General features: G+C 36.8%; 1 protein-coding gene across 2 annotated transcripts in view; it reads right to left on the bottom strand.

Moving 5' to 3' along the window:
* Nucleotides 1-3,256: 3,256 nt before the first annotated feature.
* AKR1C1 (aldo-keto reductase family 1, member C1) overlaps nt 3,257-23,358 on the bottom strand; it is a 39,197-nt gene continuing 19,095 nt past the window's right edge. Inside the window, 9 exon segments of one of the 2 annotated variants that reach the window (NM_001081908.1) lie at nt 3,257-3,523; nt 5,199-5,281; nt 13,891-14,056; nt 15,274-15,380; nt 18,053-18,175; nt 18,631-18,708; nt 20,007-20,123; nt 20,816-20,983; nt 22,980-23,155. In NM_001081908.1, the coding sequence (NP_001075377.1) occupies nt 3,481-3,523; nt 5,199-5,281; nt 13,891-14,056; nt 15,274-15,380; nt 18,053-18,175; nt 18,631-18,708; nt 20,007-20,123; nt 20,816-20,983; nt 22,980-23,063 (969 nt within the window). In that variant the 5' untranslated portion in view covers nt 23,064-23,155 and the 3' untranslated portion in view covers nt 3,257-3,480. 2 annotated transcript variants of the gene reach the window in all.

The raw sequence follows: 23,358 nt of genomic DNA, 5'->3' as shown, positions 1-23,358 counted from the left end.
GGTGTTGGCTTGATAAAGTCACCTGCCATGAAAACTTTTGCCCCAGTTGAGGGATTACCTCTAGGCTGCAAGGGCCCTGGGGATTCTTTGATTTTCCCACAAAGAAACGTCCCCTCCCCTGCTTCTTCCTTCTTGGAGGCCTCCCATTCTCCCCGATTGCAGTCTTTAAGGGGAAGGAGTGAAGATTTCTCTCACCCCATTCCAATTTTTCTAGGGGGGCTCCAACCACTCTGCCCTCCATCATATGGCTGCATGGGTTTTTCCAACTTTTTTTATGTTGTGTTTGGATGACCTCTGTTGGGTTATGGATGTTTACTTTGTTCTGTATTGGAGGGGAAAGATTTCTGAGAGACTTCACTCTGCCATGATGGTGACATCCAATCCTTGGTATCTCATTTTGGTTTTTATATGCAATGCCTTAATGACAAATAATGTTGAGCAAATTTTCATATGTTTAATTGTCATCTATATATCTTCTTTGGTGAAGTGTCTGTTCAGTTATTTTGCTAATTTTTAAGTTGTTTGTTTTCTTACTACATAGCTTTAGGAGCCCTTTTTATATTTTGGATACTGATCTATTATAAATATGTTTTGCAAACATTTTTGACCAGTATAAAGCTTGTCTTTTCATTCTCTGCATAGTATATTTCACAGAGAAGATTTTTTTCATTATAAAGAAGTCTAACATATTTTTTTCTTTCATAGATCATGCCTTTAATACTGTTTCCCTTGAATGTGTCGATTTAGTTTCAGGAAATCTTTATGACCTAATATACAAAGCTATTTTGGAGGAAACTAAAGCAAAAGATTCAAGCCCACCAATATCTGATAATTTCCCTGAAGTGTGGTGTATTGAAATAATATCTACTAAAAGGAGCAATGATGAGGCAATTGACTAAACTATGTTAGTTCCCAAGATGAAAGAGGCAAATGATGTATCAAAAAATCAATAATGTCAGCAATGTAAAATAGATGGCACACAATACTGTTGAAACTGTTGAGGGTTCCCATACTGCTTGGTATTTCAAACTTATAAAGGTGATTATGACAATATTTTATTAATAAAGTAACTTGGCAATTCAATTTGAAAAAAATTAAATAAAAAGTCATCACCATGCCCAAGATCATCTAGATTTCCACCTGTGTTGTCTTGTAAAGTCTTATACTTTTCCATTTTGCACTCAGGTCGATAAATCATTTTGAGTTTTCTGAAATGTATAAAGTCTGAATCTAGATTCACTTTTTGCATGTGGATATCTAGTGGTTAAAGAGATTGTTCTTTCTCCATTGCATTGCCTTTGTTCTCTTCTCGAAGATGTTTCGACTCCATTTGTCTGGCTCTATTCTGTGCTCCCTCTTCTGCTCCATTGATCGGCATGTCTGTGTGTCCCCTGCACCAAACTGTCTTGATTGCTGCAGCCTTCTAGTAAGCCCTGAAATTGAGTAACGTCAGCCAAGTAACTTTGTTGTTGTCTTGCTCTCATGGAGTTGTGCTATTCTGTAACCACCTGTCTCTCCAATTTTAGATCTGCAGTTTGCCCTGTGACTTCAATTTTCTGGTGGACCTAAGGAGAGTTCATTCTTAGGTTGTTTATCTTTTTTCTTGATATGAGGAAGGAAGTGCTGACTTTCAAGTCCTTTATCTATGCAACCAGAAATCAAAACTCTAGCTTTTTCAATGTTTTTAAAGTTTGGCCCTCTTTTTTGAACAGTTCTGAATTCATTAGACCGTATAGTTTCTTGAGGCTTGGCATCTTCTCATTTTCTTTTTCCTGCCTGAAATAGGCTTAGGGAGATTGCTTGGCCACTTTTATCATGTACACTGATTTTCCCAGGGGAGGAACACTTTAGGATGAATTTTAACGAAATGACTAAAAAGATATCTAAGGAGGCATTATAAATAGAAAAGGGTACAATTACAGCCTGCCAATAAGATTCAACCCCAATAATTATTAAGTGGGTCTTAATGAAATAAGGTTATGCAAATGTGAACAAAAATCTGGGAACATATATGACCTTTTCTAATTTAAATGATAAATTATTTTAGGAAATACTGTGGGTTTTTGATTTTGTCCCAGCTGAAGAGCATGGCTTCAGAAAGCCTAGTGGTTATGACACAAGAATGTGGCCATGAGAGGAAGAAACAATTGCAGGTATAGGTATTAGAAAGTGTACCCAGGTTTTGAACAACTTTTAGTCTCAAAATTCTTTATCATTGTTTGGTCCACGATTGTCTCAAATTTTAACAATGTAATTTCAGTTCAAAATATAGTTCCTTACAATTACGTGATTGACTATGTACCCACAAAACTTATGGAAGATAGATGTATATGTTTAAAAAAAGTTTTTCCTAAAAGTTAATGAATGTTGTAAACATTGTGTGATTTTTCATTGCAGTATTTTGAAATGGTATTTGAAAATTTAGAAGAGTTGGAATTACTAAGTGTTTTTGTCACATTCACAATGGCTATACCAAAAATATTTAAAGGCCTAGGAATGTTTTGTGTTTTCTATCTGTAAGTGTGCCTTGCTTTGTGTATGAGACACTTAAAAGGATCCAGTATATCAAATTAATATGTTTTTGAACCTAAGAAATTATGATAAACATGGAGCTAATGTTCAAGGTGATTTGATCAGTCGTTTCTTGCCAAATTAGTGCCAAAATACAAGCCTACAAGCTCATTACTGTTTCCAGGGCACATGCAACCGTCTAGCTCTGACTCTCAGCTCTGGTTCTGAGGTAAAATATTGTGAAAAGTTTCTTTTTGTCTACAGCAGAGAAGTAGCAAAGCAGCATGTCCCAAAGTTTCCCAAACATATATGTGCTCAACTCCCCACTCATAAAACTACAATATATCTGACTCCTAGTCATCCTTCCAGTCTGGCTCCCCTCCCACCTCCTGGGCCAACCCTGACACGGGGTTACCTCGTTCTGGGATTTCCTGGTCTAATGATCCCCTGAGCTGCTGAAAGGGAGCCTATGCATTGCTGATCATCCTTTCAATATGTTTCTCACCATCCAGACTGTATGGAATGTGTCCTCTTGGTCTTTGAATTCCTAAAGGATCACTGACTCATAAATGACTGCTAACTACTACTTCCCTAGGGAATGAAAACTCTATCCAGTCCTCTCCAGAAGTATCTATAAAATTACTGTTATTGTATCCCATTCCACCTCCACACACACACAGAAATTCTAGGTAAATCAATTTTTTGCTCTAATGAGTCAGGAGGAAAGAAAATATCAAGACTGGAATAGGAAAGAGATTTGTGGGGAAAATTTTTAATTGTTACAGGATGTGACAAATATTGAGTGCCTTTCTTTCCTGACCTATGGACTTAAATCTTGCTGAGTATGTGTTTCTAAACAACATGGATGAAATTCATGCTGATGTATGCAATTCCCAACATCTGAGACATTTCTTGCCTCACTATCCACACACAGGGCTTCTAGTGGAGATCAGGACAAAGGCCTCCAAGTTAATAATCATCAGAAAATGGATACTCAGGGTGGCCAGCAAACCTAAAATGAAAAAATATAATACATGAATGGATTCAATGACTCTGTTTCTAGGGTGGTACAGAAGTGATTTCTATGAAGCTGTCATTAGGGTAAAGTTAAACATTTTATTTCCTAACTGGGCATGAAGTCTGCCTTTCTTTCTTTCACAAACATGACTTCATAATATTAAATAATGATATAAATAATTAAATTATTTAAATGGTATTCCCTGCCCAGATATTAATACACAGAAGAAGTAGTGTCAAAACTTCAAAGACCTCCTTTTCACAGCTACATCTGTCAAGAAAACAACCAGGTCACCTCTCCTTTCTTTTGGAAATCCTCAGTGGGAGAAAAGAGTGGCTGTGCCGTGTTTTGAAGAAGACATGTCCAGCCACATGCTCAGAAATGAGAAATAATTTAAGCTAACACAGGTTACTGAGTAGAATTTCACTTCAATTTTTAAAGTTTATTAATTATTTACTAACTCCCCACCACAGAAAACATACTAAGTTATAATCATAAATCTAAAGAATTGCACATAAAAATTGGGTCCCATCTCCAAGGAGCTTACTGTACAGTAGAAAGCTGTCTATTCGCTAACAGGCCAAAAGAGAAAGTGATAGAATATAATGGCTTCTTATTAAAATATCTAATTTATTGGAAGTATGACTTATTGATTACCTTTCTCTCTTTATTTTTGCATAATTTCCCTATCTTATTCTTCAATTGAATCTATACTGATAAATATATTAGCAAGGATAAAAATATATTTACCAAGTTTTCAATATGCACAACTTGCCATTATGCCTTTTCCATACATTATCACATTTATTACAATTATGAATTAAAATTCTCACAGGCAGAAAAAATGTGCACTCTCTTTCGCTCATTAATACTGAAGTCCTTTTCTCAAAATTCCAGAAGCTTAGAGCATGAAGTAATCATAAAGACGTTTTATTGGCTAAAAATTCTCTCCAACAGTGGTACTTTTGCCTCCACATACTTCCAATGGTTTAAATCTCTCTTCTTAAAAGCTTTGTCTTCTTCACTGAGATCTTAGTTTTTCAGAAAATCTAAACCAAGAATTCTAATTGATCCCACAAGGCTAGCCTTTCTAGAGGGAAATGCATTATTTGGGTTCTGAACAAACATGCATTGAAAAAGAAGGAAGAAATTTGGAAACTTGTGAAGGACATAAACTTAGCAGGATCTCATGAAGATACCATATGGGACTGATGGGCATTTCTGGCATGGACCACAAACTTTATGGAGAATCTTTTAATCTGATAAAGAATTGAGAAGTTGGGAGAAGAAGATGAAAAACACAGTTTTGTAAACATTGAATTAGGCTACACTGGTGATATCCACAGTGTATGTCCACTGGATTGTTGTAGAAATGGTAGGCATACATGGAAGATGTAGATTCAGCAATATCTAGCTTCTTGGAAAGTTCCTTGGAGTGATGAGGGCAGGACATATGTGTGAAAGTTCAAGCTTACCCTGATCCATTCACCCTGCTGTTGTGACAGTGAACAAAGCTCTGGAGTGAATCTGGGATGACATTCTAGAAAGTACCTGTCCCATCTCTGTCTCAAACTGGCCTCTGTCCTCCTGGTATTGAGGTAAATTTTAACATCATACACTCATTATCAGAAAATGAATTGAGCCCAACATGTTGACCAAAGTCACTTACATTTCTAAAGTAACATATCGCAGATTTCGGTTTAGGCCATCTAGGACTTTCATGTCCTCTGAAGTCAACTGGAACCCAAAAGCCTATCACAGAAATAGAAAGATTTTCACAAATTTTAGATTGCGTAAATACCAATCCAGAAAATTCAGGCAAATCGGATTGAATGGTACAGAGGCAACACTCAAAATGTCTCACAAGTTTCCAAACAAGTTTTTAAACACATCAGCAAAATACTCAAGTGGTAATAAATATAAGGCAAAAATTAAATAGAAATCCATCCCTAGGTAGAGTATATTAAAACTGCACAAGACAACAGACAAAAGGAGATTTTTTTAAAAGCTGAAGTATCAAAGTTGACATTATTCAAAGAGATAGGGTAATGAGCTCAGCAAATCCAGAAAAATCTAGAAATAAATTTTGAAAATAAAACATATAATTTGGTAATTTTTAATAATACATGTGGATTTCTAAAGCCCACCAATAAAGAGTTAGAATGTGGAGAAACTTTTTCCAAGGTCATTTAAAGCAATAATTTTTGAAAAACTAATGATGTCATATTCAAAGGACACAGTAACTGGCTTGAAGGGGATGTCACTATCTAAATGGAGGACACTTTAAGCACCAAAAAGAGTGTTGATAATGGCTAATATGTTGAAACAAGTAAATCCATCAATCCATAATAATGTTCTAACATAGCAATACATACAGTAGTTGGAAGGATAGATTCAGAGATGGACAATTTGATTGATAGATAGATAGATAGTAGGAAAAATGTCAACGATATAACAACTGATGTATTTAAGTCATGCATTTATTGCAATTGCTCTTTCAACTTTCCTGCACATTTGAAAATCCTCAAAATAAAAGATTAGGAAAAATTTATCAAAAGGGTATCTAATTTATCACTTATCTATGAATAAAGCTAACAAAAGAATTATGTAAATGCCATTGTCGAAAAAGTTATGAAATTTATTAAACATATATAATGAATACCAAAGTGATTAAAATTAATGTTATGATCATGGTTTAGAGATATTAATATTGTAGAGAAGACATTTTTCTTCAAAGTTATCTATAGTTTGAATGCAATATGAATGGAAGATTTATGCTTTTATTTTTGTGAAAATTGATAAGTGACATTATTTTAACATTAAATAACAACTAGTCAAGTGATGTCAGCATCATGGCACAGTGAGGTCTCTCAGAAATCTTTCACTTCCAATATACAATGAAAATAAATCCATGCTCCAACAGATGACATCCACATACAACATAAAAAACGTCACAGTGACTATGCAGCTATGTGATGGAGGGCAGAGAGGCTGAATCCCCCTTGGAGGAGGAGGATGAGGTAAGAGAAATCTTTGTTCCCTCCCTTAAAGACTGCAATTGGGACCATGTGAGGCCTCCTAGATGGAAGGAAGTGGGAAGGAGATGTTTATTCACAGGAAATTCAAGGACTCCAAAGGACTCTTGCAACCTAGAGAGAAGCCCTATACAGGGGTGAAAGAAAGTTTTCACTAGGAGGGACCTTACCAAGCCAACACCCCAAGAGAGGAGAGGGAGAAAACCCCGAGAGCACACAGGAGAAAGCACACCTCCCCCCAACTGCTCAATGCCAGCTCTAGTCCCTGGGATTTTACCTGAAGGCAGAAGACTCAGAATATGTGGCTTTTGACACCAACCAATTGACAATAGGTGGAAACTGTAACTGAATAACACCAGGATGCATAAGAACTGAGCCACCTCCTCTAGCAATAGGAAACACTATATTATAACTCCAGACCAGAGAGAAAATAACAAGTACCCAGAAATAAGGCTTGAGAACACAGAAATATGTAATCTAAATGACAAAAGGATTCAAAACAGCTATCATTAAAAAACTCAATGAAGTAAAAGAGAATGTAGAGAAACAATTCAACAAGTTCAGGAGATCCTTCACAAAAGAAATAGAAACTATAAAGAAGAACCAGTCAGAAATGTAAGACATGAAAGATACAATGAAATAAATAAAAGAAAATATGGATTCTCTGAATGCTCAAACAGACACCACAGAGGAGCATATCAGCAAAATCGAAGATAAACATCTTGAAATGCTCCAGATAGAAGAGGAGAGAGAAAAGCAAGAGTAAAAAGAAATGAAGAAAGTCTCCAAGAACTATCCAACTCAATTAGGAAAAGAAACATAAGAATTACAGGTATTCCAGAAGGAGAAGAGAAGCAGAATGAAGTAGAAAGTTGTTGAAAGAAATAACAGCAGAGAATTTCCCAAACCTAGGGAAGGAAATTCATGTAGAAGAAGCTGCCAGATCTCCTAACTACGTCAATGTAAAAAGACCTACTGCAAGGCATATAGTAGTGAAAGTGGCAAAACTGAATGACAAGGAAGAATACTAAGGGTAGCAAGGCAGAAGAAAATAATCTACAAAAGGAACCCCCAACAGACTTTCAGCAGATGTCTCTGCAAAAACCTTACACGCTAGGAGAGACTGGAATGACATATTCAAGTCATTGAAGGACAAAAACTTTCATCCAAGGATATGCTATCCAGGGAAAATATCCTTCAGATATGATGGAGAAATAAAACCTTTCCCAGACAAACATAAGCTAAGAGAGCTCATAGCCACAAGACACCCCCTACAAGAAATCCTCAAGAAAGTCCTCATATCTGAAAAGAAAAGGGGGGGGGGGGGGGCGGAGGAAGGGGTTACAAAGCACAGAATAAGGAGTTAAATAGGTAGACAGAATCAGAGCCTGATAGAAAATACTCAAGTATAGCTTTAAAAACAAAGGGAAGAAAACAAAGAAAATCTTGTCATTTTAACCACAAAATCATAACACAAGATGAAGTACGATGTGGGAAAAACAATTTAGGAGGGGAAGAGGAAAGGGACTGAATCGGTTTAGTTTAAGGAAATTAGAAGCCATCAGAAAAGGGCTATCTTATCCATGAGAACTTGAATGCAAACCTCAGGATAACCACTAAACAAAAAGCAGAACAGAGACACAAATAATAAAGAAGCAGAAAACACAGAAACAAAACATAAAAAACTGCATAACTCAATTGGTAGACCAAAATACACAGGATGAGAAAATAAGGAAATGCAGGAGAACCAGAAAACCAGGGATAAAATGGCAGCATTAAGATCTCACATATCCAAAATAACCCTAAATGTAAATGGATTGAGTTCTCCAATAAAAAAACACATAGTGACAAGATGGATTAAAGCACAAGACCCAACACTATGCTGCCTCCAGGAAACACATCTCAGCTCCAATGTCAAACACAGCCTCAGAATGAAGGGAAGAAAGATGATACTCCAAGCTAATGGCAAACAAAAGAAAGCAGGTGTGGTAATATGTATATCAGACAAAGTAGAATTCAAGATAAGAAAAGTAAAGCCAGACAAAGAGGGGCAGTATATAATGATCAAAGGGACATTCCATCAAGAAGAAATAACAAAAATATCCATGCACCCAACACAGGAGCACCAAAGTACATGAAGCAATTATTAACAAACCTTAGAGAAGACATTAACAATAACACAATAATAGTAGGGGACCTCAGCACTCTACTCACATCAATGGATAAATCATCCAGACAGAAATTCAGTAAGGAAAAAGTGGAGCTAAAGGAAAAGCTAGACCAGATGGACTTAATAGACATATATAGAATACTCCATTCAAAAACAGCAGTATACACATCCTTCCCAAATGTGCATGGAACATTCTCAAGGATAGACCATATGTTGGGAAACAAGGCAACCCTCAATAAATCTAAGAAGACTGAAATAATAACAAGCATCTTTTCTGATCAAAATGCTATGAAGCTAGAAATTAATTACAAGAAAAAAACTGAGTAAAGGATAAAGATGTGGAAACTAAACAACATGCTATGGAACAACCAATGAATGATTGAAGAAATTACAGAAGAAATCAAAAGATATCTGGAGACAAATGAAAATGAAAATGTAATTACCAATCATATGGGATGCAGCAAAAGCCATATTAAGAGGGAAATTCATCACAATACCGGCTCAAGTTTACAAACAAAAAACCCTCAAATAAGCAATCTCAAGCTACATCTAATTGAATTAGCAAAAGAAGAACAAAGAAAGCCCAAAGTCAGCAGAAGCAGTGAAATAATAAAAATCAGAGCAGCAATTAATGCTATTAAAACAAAAAAGGCAGTAGAAAGGGTAAATAAAACAAAGATCCAGCTCTTTGAGAACATAAATAAAATTGACAGACCCCTAGCCAGTGTTATAAAAAAAGAGAGAAAGTTGAGATAAATAAAATTAGAAATGAAGGAGGAGAAATAACAGCACAGAAATACAATGGATTATAAGAGAAAACTACAAAAAAGAACACATCAACAAAATGGACCATCTAGAGGAAATGGATAAATTCTTAGACTCTTACAACCTCCCAAAGCTGAATCAAGAAGGAATAGAGAACCTGAATAGACCAATCACAAGTAAAGAGATTGATACAGTAATCAAAAGAATCCAAGAGAATAAAAGCCCAGGACCAGATGGCTTCCCTGTGGAATTCTAACAAACTTTCAGAGAGGATTTAATACCTATCCTCCTCAAGCTATTTCAAAAAATTAGGGAAGATGGAACGCTTCCTAACACATTCTACCAGGCAAACATCACTCGGATACCAACCCGTAACAAGGGCAACACAAAAAGGGAAAACTACAGGCCAATATCGCTGACGAACATATATGCAAAAATTCTAAACAAAATAATGGCAACCTGAATACAGCAATACATCAAAGACATCGTATATCACGATCAAGTGGGATTTATTCCAGGGACACAGGGATGGTTCAACAACCACAAATCAATCAATGTCATGCACTGTATTAACAAAATGAGGAAGAAAAACCACATGATCATCTCAATAGATGCAGAGAAAGCATTTAACAAGATCCAACAGCCATTTATGATAAAAAAAAAAACTCTTAACAAAATGGAGATAGAAGGAAATTACCTCAACATAATAAAGGCCATGTATGACAAACCCAAAGCCAACATCATACTCAATGGGAAAAAGCTGAATGCCACCCCCCTGAGAACAGGAAGAAGACAAGGATGCCCACTCTCACCACTCTTATTCACCATAGTATTCGAGGTTTTGGCCAGAGCAACTAGGCAAGAGAAAGGAATAAAAGGAATCCAGATAGTAATTGAAGAAGTGAAGCTCTCGTTGTTTGCAGACGACATGATGTCATACGTAGAAAACCCTAAAGAATCCACCAGAAAAGTATTAGAAATAATTAACAATTACAGTAAAGTTGTGGGATACAAAATCAACATGGAAAGATCAGTTGCATTTCTGCAGTCCAATAGCGAACTTGCAGAAAGAGAACTAAGGAATTCAATTCAATTTAGTATGGCATAAAATGAATAAAGCTCCTAGGAATAAATTTAACTAAGGAGGAAAAGGGTTTATACATTAAAAATATAAGACGTTATTGAAAGAAATAGATAATGACGTAAAGAGATGGAAAGAGATTTCATGCACATGGATTGGAAGAACAAACATAGTTACAATGTCCACACTACCTAATGCAATCTACAGATTCAATGCAATCCCAATCAGAATCCCAATGACATTCTTCACAGAAATAGAGCAAAGAATCCTAAAATTCATATGGTGCACCCAAGGATCCCAAATTGACAAAGAAATCCTGAGAAAAAAGAACAAAGCCTTAGGCATCACAATCCCTGACTTGTAAATGTATGAGAAAGCCATAGTGATCAAAACAGCATTGTATTTGTACAAAAACAGGCACACAGATTAATGGAACGGAACTGAAATCCCAGACACAAAAACACACATCTAGAGACAACTAATCTTTGGCAAATGTGCCAAGAACATACAATGGAGAAAAGACAGTCTCTTCAATAACTGGTCTTGGGGAAACTGGACAGCCAAATGAAAAAGAATGAAAGTGGACCATTATCTCATGCAATATTCAAAAATAAACTCAAAATGAGTCAAAGACTTGAAGATACGTACTGAAACCATAAAAGTCCTGGAAGATAATATAGGTAGTAGAATCTTTGACATTGAACTTAAAAGGACATTTTCGAATACCGTGTCTTCACAGACTAAGGAAACAATAGAAAACACAAACAAGTGGGAGTTCATCAGGATAAAGAGCTTCTGCAAGGCAAAAGAAACTAGGATCAAAACCAAAAGACAACTGACCAATTGGGAGAAAATTTTTCCAAATCATATATTCAATAAGGGGTTAATCTCCATAACATAAAAGGAACTCACATAACTGAACAACAAAAAAGCAAACAGCCCAATCAAAAAATGGGCAGAGGATATGAACAAACGTTTTTCCTAAGAAGATATAGAGATGGCCAACAAACACATGAAAAGATGTTCAATGCCAGTAATCATCAGGGAAATGCTAATCAAAAGTACACGAAGATACCACCATATGCCTGTTAAGATGGCTACAATCACTGCAGCTAAAAATAACAAATGTTGGAGAGAAGAGTGTGGAGAGAAGGGAACCCTCATACACTGCTAGTGGGAATGAAAACTGGTGCAGCCACTATGAGAAACAGTATGGAGATTCCTCAAAAATCAAAAAGAGAGCTACCATATGACCCAGCTATCCCACTGCTAGGTATCTACCCAAAGAACTTGAAATTAACAATCTGAAGTAAGCTATGTACCCCTTTGGTCATCGCAGCACTAATCACAATAGCCAAGACATGGAAACTATCAACTGCCCATTGAATGATGATTGGATAAAGAAGATATGGTATAAAAATAATGGAATACTACTCAGCCAGAAAAAAGACAAATTCATCTCATTTGAAACAACATGGAAAGACCTGGAGGGAATTATTCTTTGTGAAATAAGCCAGACTGAGAAAGACAAACACCAGATGATTTCACTCATGTGTGGAATATAAACAAGCACATGGAAAAAGAAAAAAGTTCAGTGGTTACCAGGGGAATGGGAGTGTGGGGGGGGGGGGTGGACACAGAGGGTGGAGGGGAGCACCTTCTTGGTGACAGACAAGAAATAATGTACAACTGAAATTTCACAATGATGTAAACTATTATGAACTGAAGAAAAAAAATAAAAATAGGACAACTAGTCAAGAATAGCCAAGACATTCTGAACTAAGAAAAAGGAATAAAGAAAAAATTTTAAAATTCTGAAAAACAAGACTTACTTTCCATGATAATGTGACAGTAGAGAAAATTAAGTAGTTGTATAAAATAAAGAGGCAGGAAATAGACTGAGGGACATTGGATATATGACAGAGAAGACAACACAAATCTGTGGGAAAATATGGACATTTGGATTTCCATTTAAACATATACATATTTGAGTCCATTTTCACATCATATTAAAAAATTAATTCGGTGTATTAGAGACCCAAATTTGAATGAGAAGACAAAAGCACTTTTGCAAGATTCTCTAATCCTTGAATCTGCCCTGGCCTGTAAGTTGTACTGGACAATAAAATTTGCCAGAAGCAGGAGTGAGTCCATTCTGAGACTACATATGAAAAGACGCTGCAAGTATCTTCTCACTTCCTTGAGATCCTGCCACTGTGATGTGATGAAGTACAGGCTAGTTGTCTCCAGTCTAGCCCATCGTGTGAAAGGTTATAAGGAACAGAGTTTAACCACCACTGACAACAGCCAAAATAACTTTGTAAAGCTGAGCTGCAGAGTTATTTGTCATTTAACTGCAAATACATGACAAACCTCAGCTAAGAAAACTGCTTAGTTGAGCCCAGGCTAATTGTCAAACCACAGAATCATGAGCCAAATAAACAGCTTTTGTAGTAAAATTCTAAATTGGGGATCATTTGTTATGCAGCTATAGCTAATGCTCTCCCTACACATAAATAAAATGAATAACATCTTAATAAAAATGGACAAAGACTTGATCGGGGACTCCACAAATGTGGAAACTCAGAGAGAATAAATACATGAAGATGAAAGTACATTATTATTCAAGGAAATGCAAACTAAATCACAGTGATTTGGAGATTGAAGATCACTGCTACATTCTGAAGTTTGCATGCCTCCAAAATCATATGTTGGAAACCTAACCCCCATTGTGGTAGCATTAGAAAGTATGTCCTTTGAGGGTTAACTAGGTCATGACAGGGGAGCCCTCTTGAATGAGATCAATGCCTCCATAAAAGAGACCAGAAAGAGATCCATTACCGCTTCTACCATGTTAAGATACAATGAGAAATGTGAGTCCCAGAAGGAAGCTATCATCCAACCACATTGGCACCTTGATCTCAGACTTCCAGCAACTGGAACTGTGAGAAATAAATTTCTGTTGTTCACAAGACCTCCAGTCTATTGTGTTTTCTTATAGCAGCCTAAATAGATAAAGAAAATCCCCTAATCCATTTCCCTCATTTTAGAATCAAGAAATGAGATTTACTTTCATAGGGTTAAAGAGTACATTGAAGACTTCATGCTAGAAATGAAATCTCTCTTTTCTGTCCAATCTCTTACTGTGGCAACAGCAGGAGAAAACCGGTGGCAATAAACATAAGGTATACATGCACGGGAAATAACAGATAACTCATCTGAGCCCAAAGATGAATTGAGAGCCTTACAAAGAAGAACACACATGAAGGATATTATGCAGAAGACCTATGCCCACAGCCTCACTCATCACCTGCACATTCTCTTTGATCCGCTTCTCATTGTAACTCTTGGCCAGGACCACCACCCCACGCTGTAGCTGGTAGCGAAGGGCAATCAGTGCTGGAGTTCGCTTGTACTTTTTTGCCATGGCACAAAGAACTGGATCCTCCAAGAGGACTGGGGAGCTCTGGTCTATCCTGGAGGGAAATGCAGTAATGTTGAAGACCTGAGACTCAGTACTCAGTTTGTTGGGAGACTTCCAAAACAGACTCAGTAAGTCCACTCTGGACCAGTGCTTCTCAAAATGTAGTCCTGGGACCAGAAGCATCACTATCATCTGGGAACTTGTCAGGAAGGCAAATTCCATCACTTCCTCCAAGACCACCTGATTCAGAAATTAAGATGTAGCACCTAACATTCTGTGTTTTCAAATCCCTCCATGTCATTTAGATGCAGGCTTGAGTTCAGACTGATGTTTCCAAATCATGAATTTTTTCTTACTCCTTCTCAGTGGCTGTCTTTCTTCTCTGATCCTAGTCCTCAAAGTAAGAACAAAGGTATGAAAGGAGAAAGAGGAAGGGAAAGTATAGGATAGTTTTTATTTTCCTTTTCTAAGATATTGATAAAAGTTGAGTAGTCCCAAAATGATGATAACTACTTCTTTTATCGTTACTCATAGTGTGCAATATTTCTATAGAAGTTTGCAAAAATGTTTCAGATTATAATTTTTTCTCTCATGATAAACCTGGGTGCTATATATACATATACATATATGCATATATTGTATACATATATATGTATATTGTGTGTGTGTGAGGAAGATTGGTCCTTAGCTGACACCCATTGCCAATATTCCTCTTTTTGCTTGAGGAAGACTGTCCCCGGGCTAACATCTCTGCCCATCTTCCTCTGTTTTTTACATGTGGGATGCCATCCAGCACAGCATGGCTTGATGAGTGTCATGTAGGTCTGTACCTGGGATCCGAACCTGAGGGCCCTGAGCCAAAAAGTGGAATGTGTGAAATTAACCAGAATGTCACCAGGCCAGCCCCTGGGAGTTATATGTTACCATTCTGATTTTAGACATAAATTAAGTGAAGCTTAGAGAGTATATTACTGAAAATGGCTTAATTAGTTAGTAAATAAATAAATCATGACTTAAACATGTCTTTTGTCTGAATTTTTGGATCATATACAGATGTTAATGCAGGCAATTGCTATTGATTAAGCAGTTACATACAATAGTAAAGAATTGGCAGGGTGATGGGGTGATAACGGACAAGGATTTTTTTCCATCCCTCCTCTTTCTCCACCAAATTGATTGAGAGTTCATTCCGGAAAACTGAGTGGGGTATCATTAAAACTATTTCATCAAAAATAGTGTTTTAGGGAATCTCCCTGTTGTCTTCATTACCAATGTTCACGTTGGCTTCCCAAAGCACTGTAGGCAACCAGGACAATATCCATTGACTTGCAGAAATCCAACAGTTTGCTCTGGTTGAGATAAGGGTGACATTCCACCTGCAGAATACCAAGATAGAAGAGTGTCAGATTATGTGAAATGACAATATTAAAATAAAACAGGTTAAAAGCAAAAAATAAGCTGAATAAAAATCTGTGTATTATCAAATTTAAACTGGAAATATGAAGATAAGTAATTATTTTTTAAAAATAAATATTATATCTCTGTTCTCTAAAAGCATAAAAAAAAAAAACTCGAAAAAGGATGACATTCCTGAGAACAAGTGACTCCATGGATCAGATCTTGATTACTCGATACCATGGTATAATGCAAGAAGACATGGCTAATTCTAGATCTTGGATAGGAAAAGAGCTGTTTGAGCCTTCGACATCAAATAGTGCCAGAAAGCAAGAAATTATTCAGACTTGTGAAAAGATATCTAAAGGACAAAAGAACCATTTTGATGGGGATTAAAATGGTGACATATGGTAGATTTGAGCAACAAAGGGAATAATGACTAAAAGCAATTATAACACATACAGTAAGTAAAAACCATGAGTGCACAGTGATGAGAGAAAGAGAGAGAGAGAGAGTAAGCTGAGGGAATTTTCTGTTTATGATAAAATTCCAGGTAAAAAAAATTATAAAATAATGCTTAAAATGGAAAATAACTATTTACAAATCCCAATGAAATAACTAATTGAAGGTAAAATAATTGATGGCTACTCAACCACTATGTGAAAACTTGAGTGCATTATGACTTTCACTGATATAATTATCACTGGACAGATTGCTAGATAATTTCAAAGCGGAAAATATACATTTACAAAGAGAATGCCTGACTACAACTACCTTAACCAAGACAAACAAACTAACACCCTTCACATTGGGACAATTTGTCATGACAGGCTGCCTACCAGAGTGCAATTTCAGGGACACAGCATGCAAAGGACATTTTCTTGCCATAAATATTTAACATTAGTGCAATAAGGCATTCAGATCTAACTTCTAGTTTTATAGAAACTGGGACTAGAGAAACAAGTTAGTTAATATCACAAGACAACAATTGGAAAAATTCAGAATATCCAACAAAAATCTGTCTGGAAGTCATGGTACAAAAGAGGTTGAGTGACCATTTTTGCTTAAGAAAGCTTATTAAACATGAATGAAAGTAAAATATGGTCCACAATTGGCTCCTGATTAGAAAAGGCCTACAAAAGCCATTGGGAAAACCATAGGAAAGTTTGAATATGGATTGAATGCTAGATCGTATGCTTTCTGAGGTTTGTAAGGGGAATTGTCATATCTACAACTTACTTTGAAGAGGGTCTGCGAAAAATTACACATATATATATATTTACAGAGTTATATTTGGCAATGTGGTAAAATGTTAAAAATTTTGAATGTAGGAGGGAAAACATGGATGTTCTCTATCATACTCGACTTCTCTTACTATCTGAATATTCATAATAATATTCATAATTTTATTCATTCATTTTATTCAATTCATAATAAAAATTGAGAGTAAAACTAATGCTAGTATCACATGAAAGTTTTAACATTTATAATTGAAAATCAGAAGTGCTATATCACTATATGTCAAATTATTGAATTTTATGTCACATTTTCCAACAGAAGATGCTTTCTTCTTGACTCCAAGTTATACTTTGAGGACGTTATGGTAAATGAAATAAGACATTCATATAAGGACAAGTACTGCATGATACCACGTATGTGAGGAATCTTAGTTAGTCATACTCATAGAATCAGAGAGAAGAAATGTGGTTGCCAGAAGTGGAGAGGAGGGAGAAGCCTGGAGTTGTTCGCTGTGGCCTTGGAGTCTCAGTTACGCAAGATGAATAAGTTATGCAGATCTGCTCTGTAAGTCCCCATAGTTAACAATATTGTATTGTATTGTGTTGCATCCTTCAAAATTCTATAAGAAGGTAGATCCCATGTTGTGTTCTTATGCTAGCAAAATAAAAATAGACAAAAAATGTAACAGTACAGAACCAGATACAGAATCATGTGTATGAACAGTTCATTTAAGCGTAAAAATCAATGAGGAGGACCAGACTAAGACTGATTAAATAATAAGATCTGCTCTATATTCCTGAAAATGTTACAGAATGTTGAATTTGTCCACCATTAATATCACCAGAAACCATCCCTCTAGCCTGTATGAGTTTCATAGACTCCAATTAAGTTTTCTTGTATCCATGCTTCCTATTCAAAGACCCCTGAAAGCAGAAATACCAAGACAAAAGACTCAGACATACAAACCCCATACAAACCCCTAACTACCTCACCTTATTTTCACTCTTTCCTTATTTACTGCCAATTCCATGTGTTCACGATCTTCCTTCCTGCACACAATTCCCTTCAAATCACTTTCACTCCACCAAACTCTGACTATCACTTACAGCTCAGCGAAATGTCACCTTCCCTCTAAGGTCTGGGTAAATATTCTAGCTCTCCAGTAATTCTTTTACTTTCCCTGAATTCCTATAGAAAACTTAGAACTAAAGTCTCAATAATTTTTTCACTAAGACTTTGCAAAAAGAGATACATTATCACTTCTATCCATGTCCATCAACACTGAGGCTCTGCTTTCTGGAATCGTCTGCACCGTAAAGGTAGGGTGAATAGGAGGGGAAGCAAATAGACATCTGGCAGAGTGCAAGAAGAAAGAGATGGAGAACAGAAGGGAGAGTAATCCAAGGGTGCTCACCTGGTTGCACACAGGCTTGTGCTTGAGCCCTGGCTTGTTCAGGATCATCTCCAGCTGCCTGCGGTTAAAGTTGGACACTCCGATGGACTTGGTCAATCCTGCATCTTTACACTTCTCCATGGCCTGGAGAGGAAGTGTTGGTGAGGAGTCATTTGTGCAATCACTTATAGATCAAGAATAAATGCAAGAAAAATCTGTTGAAAGGAACAACTGTCAAGAAATGACAATGAAGCCAATTGGCTTGATTAATGAGAAGAGAAAAAAGTAGTAAATTAAACAGGGAAAGAATATAGTGACAACAAGGATAAGAATTATTGTCTTCTTCTGAGAAAAATGTGAAAGATTATTGCACATAGAAGGAAAGAGATGCCTATCATTCCTGTCCCAAATTATTCTGCCCTATTTCTCTCAATACACATTTCAGTAACGATTTCCTCCACACCACTAAAGCATACCCCTTCTTTTAAAGTTTATGAGTTGTTGAATACAAAGGTACATAGCCCATTCTCAAAAGTGGAGAGGGAAAAAAGACTGCCCCTCTCTTGATTTCCCCTGTGGCCTCTCCTCCAAGCACTCACCTCCCACGTGGCACAGAGATCCACTGTGTCAAATATCATTCTTCCTTGTTCATCTTGTGGAAGATGTTCCTCCCCTGGCTGGAATAGAAGCAGCCGTGTTAGTGATGTCACAAAATAATTTCTCCACGTTTAGCAATGCTGCCAGGTACATCTAGGGCCAGAACACTAAACCTCTGTGAGTTAGGTGGTGTAACATTTTAGATACTAATATTTGCAACATGGTTTGCATATGGAGTTGTAAGAAATGCATTTAGGTCACAGGTTTCGACTAATTTCTTATGCTGATTACGTTTTAATAAATGTCATTTTCCTAGATCCTAAAGGGGAGTCAGAGTAACTTATGCTACCATTGTCTGCCCTATACCTTACTCTAGCAAAAAGCCTCCCTTACACTGAAAATGACAGTAAATTACATGATTTTATTTACAGAAAAAAAATTAGAATCTTGACCCTGGCTAGATAATCAGACTTCCTTATCCGTCTGAACATTCAATGGTCCAAGGGCAGGCACACGAACCAAACAGGGTCACTTAAGGTTCTCTTAAGGATTAATATGAATGTTAGAGGATGAGAGATACTCTCAAGTGTTAATGACTGTGAGCCTTGAACATGCCCCAGGGCTATATTTGCCACCAATGGAAAATGTTGCAACAAAAATAAAGCAAACCAATAATAATGAAAAGGTAAGGGATAGGGAAAATGAGACTTTTCCGAAGACTATTCCAAATCCTTAAAACTATCAATGGCTTGGATTTTCCATTACATAGTCCAATAAACTCTTCTGCAAAGGATATCTTTAGTATCTTTCTATAGCTTAAAATCAAGAATCCTGCATAAGACAATCCATAATGGCTAAAGGCAATCTACAAAATTCCATCCTGAAGATAGCCAGTGGTGTAGGCTAGGTCTCCCAAGTTCCCATGACAGCTACTAGTGTTAGACCCACCCAAAGAGAGTACCATCATATCTACTTTCCACTAGAAATGACGAATGAGGAGAACAACTCATATGCAAAAGCATAAGGCAATTTCATTGATCATTACATCTGTGTGAATCTCTCTGTTTGTGACATCCCTAAGAGACTCTGGAGTCATAAACAGGACTGCACATTGAGCTTTCCTATTTTTATTTCCTCAAGTTTTTGAGGCAGTGGTGTTGAGATTGCTGAACTCTTTTATCTTGGAGGCATGGAAAAGTAATTAAGGATTCAAAAAAAGTACACAAAAAGCTGATCAGGAATTATTATTTTGGGGATTCTTCTCTAGTGTAATAATCCCTACATCCTTCTAAGCAAAATATTGATTCAGACATGCATGCAAGCTGAAAAACATTCTGACACGAGAAGTAAAATAGATGTGATCATGCAAATGGCCAACCTTGACAGCCACAGGAAAATGAATAATATAGAGGTCAACATAGTCCAGTTGAAGATTTTTCAGAGACTTTTCCAAGGCAGGCCGGACCAATTGCAGTCGAAGAGAAGTAGCCCAAAGCTGCAGAGGTTAAAGAATGGAAGTTGCATTGGATTAATACTTCAGTCCGTTTTGTTTTTCTTGTTTCACCTAATAAATAGACATTTTTCTACAGTTGAAAACTGATGACTACAGAGGAAAAATACATTTTTCTTGCTTTCATTGTCTTTTGATCTGACTTACTCTTAGATACTCTGTTATTCATTTGGGTTTATCATTAGTACCTCTACTAACAATGGAAGGGAATGAACCAAAAGATAAAAAGTGTTATCAAATAATAACCATGTCCATTATCTGAATTCTGTTTGATGGACGTTACAAAGCAGTTCACAAACAGCCTAATTCTGTAAGATATTCATTCCTCTGGAGAATAAATAGCATTACATTTTTAGATAAAAAGTGCTTCAAACATATTAACATGTGCTGGGGTCAATTCCATCTATATCTTTATCTGTATCTATAGAAATAGGCATATCTTGTTTGATACACCAAGTGCTCATGCCTGCGAAGCATGGGCTGCCAAAGCAGAACGTGCACACTTAACCACTGCACCACCTGGCTGGCCCCTGACACTAGTCTTAATACATGAATATGTGTGAACAAAGTTGTACCAATAAGGAAAATTCTCCACACAACTGGTCCCAACATACAATTGTCATCTCCACACAATCACGGTCACATCTGTGCACAAACACACACCAAATAAACAGCACCTTTGAAGTGCAGAATATGTCTTCTCTCTTCACAGTGCCATCTTGAATTTTGCTTCGGATAGCCAATCCAACCTCCTTTTCATTGTCGTACAAATGAGCACAATCGCTATGGCGGAAGCCGGCATCTATAGCTGATTTGGTGGCCTCCACAGCTTTGCTCTTAGGAACCTAGATGAGCAACCAAAGGTAGTAGTTGGATATCCACGTGATTGACAGATAGCTATGGCACAACTTTGACCTTCCTAAGAATTAATTTTTCCTTGTTTTTTGGGTCATTTCTGCATGTGTATTGATGAACCCGTGGCAGTTTGCCTGGGTCTTTTCTGGTAATTAACTAAAGTGGGAATCCCAACAACTCCTTCAATCTCAGGCATTCACTGGTTGATTGGTAGAATTGAACATGCCCAAGACCAGCCCCAGGTTCAGTGATTTGCTGAAAGAAATCACAGGACTCAGCATATAGTTATAGTCATGGGTACTATTCATATTGTGAGAGGTTACTGAGCAAAATCAACAAAGGGAAAAGCTATATGGAATAAAACTTCCAAAAGTAAAGTGATCACTTCTAAGTGCCCTCTTTCAGTGTTGTCACACAGGAAATGCCAAATAAATATTGTATGTGAATTTAAAAACTATATATTTAAGTTGTACAGTCTGATGTTTTGACATACTTATGCATCATGAAATGATTACCACAATTAAGCTGTTAAAATACTTCTCACATCACTTAGTTAACTGCTTTGTGTGAATGTGTGTTGAGAACACTGAAGATATTCCTTCTTACCAAATCTGAAGAATGTAATATAGTATTATTAACCATGGTCACCGTGCTGAACATTATTTCCCCAGAACTTCTTCATCATATAACTGACAGTTTGTGCCCTTTGACCAATATCTCCCCATTTTGACAACTGCTGTCTCTCCAAGCCCCATGCAACTACCCCTCTATTCTCTGCTTCTGTGAGTTTGACTTTTTTAAATTCCATATGTAAGTGGAATCATGCAGTATTTGTCTTTCTGTATCTGTCTTATATCACTTAGCATAATGTTCTCCAGGTTCATCCATCTGGTTGCAAATGGCAAAATTTCCACCTGTTTTATGGGTGAGTATTATTCCATTGCTTTTTAAGTATTTCATAAGCTTTCTTTATTCAATGATGTTACTAGGAACTAGATATTTGTTCTAACTGCTCTCTGCTGGTTGTGCTCAGTCCTTAGATGTAGAGGACATTCAGAGAGTGACCAAAGTTGAATATTCAGTGGCATCCTTGACTCTTCCATCCCCTTCACCCCACTTTCCGTTACAAAGTAAACAACGACTGTCTTCTGTCTCCAAAACATCTCTTTGAACATTTCCTTTTGTTTTCTAGATGAGAATGTGATACTCAACTTTTAAGTACTAATCCCTGGTCATAGAACTAAATAGTCTAAAGCCAACTTTAGAAGGTAAACTTCTGGCTTCCAGTTTAGCAACTCATCCACTTTGCTCCCTCTTCTGTGCAAGGTCCAACTCTACCTATTTCCTTCAATTAAATTGATGCCAAAGATGAAGAATTGAAATTTTGGCCTGGAAGACTGTAGCTAATTCCCTCAAATGATGCTAAATTTTTCCATTCAGGATAAATTCCCAAGCAGTAGGAGAAGTACATAGGAAACTACAGGTGGATTATTTAATTCCTGGCACTCAGCAGGTTACCCCACAACAGAACAGCAATTCTCTCCCATCAGTTATTATTCAACTCATATCTAGGGCCTTTTACCACAAGTATTTCTCTGGATAATGTCTTCTTGGTCAGAGGAAAGATTTTTTGAATTCTAGAAATACACAGAGAAACCACTCCCATGTAATAACCTTTAAAGCAAGGCAGCCTACAGTCAGTGTTCTTGACTGAGGTCTCATCTCTTTTGACAACCTGGGAAATAGATGGAAACTGGAGGAAAACCCAGAATAATCTGTGGGTGGCCACACACTCAGACTCTGATGCAGAATGAACACTGACTACTTTGTCTATTTGTATAAGGAACGGTTCTAGCCTAGCCTCAAGAACCAGGTGAGCCTCCCAGAGTCAGAAAGGAACTCAAGGACTTGATAATGCAAGTAGTCTTCCACTCATGTTAGATCTACTTTCTTTCAAGTCCTCAACCCAAAGACCACTATTTTTACCTCATTAGGGGCATAAGTGCCAAATCCCAGTGCATGAATGAAGTGGCCATCATTTAGTTCCACATGCCAACCTTTGGGATCCATTGTTTGTTGCTTCTTTAAGTAGAATCTGTTAATCTTCTGCTCTCACAGGTTATATGGATAAGAGAAGGGTGCCACGCAAGTACACAGTCCAACTGTTATAAAATAGAATGTAAATTTAGTAAGATTAAAGCAGTAACCCATGGAATGAGAAGAGAATTGGAACCAGTTAACTTGTTGGTTTGATTTTATCAAAGAGGAATCTTAATGAACTATTACATAATGACAAGTAAATTTTACCTTCAGGACCTAAGTACATTAGTAAATTATTATAAGAGATTAGCTGAACAACTATTGA

Source organism: Equus caballus, chromosome 29 (assembly GCF_041296265.1).
Source record: "Equus caballus isolate H_3958 breed thoroughbred chromosome 29, TB-T2T, whole genome shotgun sequence".
NCBI classification, from domain to species: Eukaryota; Metazoa; Chordata; class Mammalia; order Perissodactyla; family Equidae; genus Equus; species Equus caballus.
Note: the sequence above shows the minus strand (reverse complement) of the source record. Positions and strands in the feature narration are given on the sequence as shown.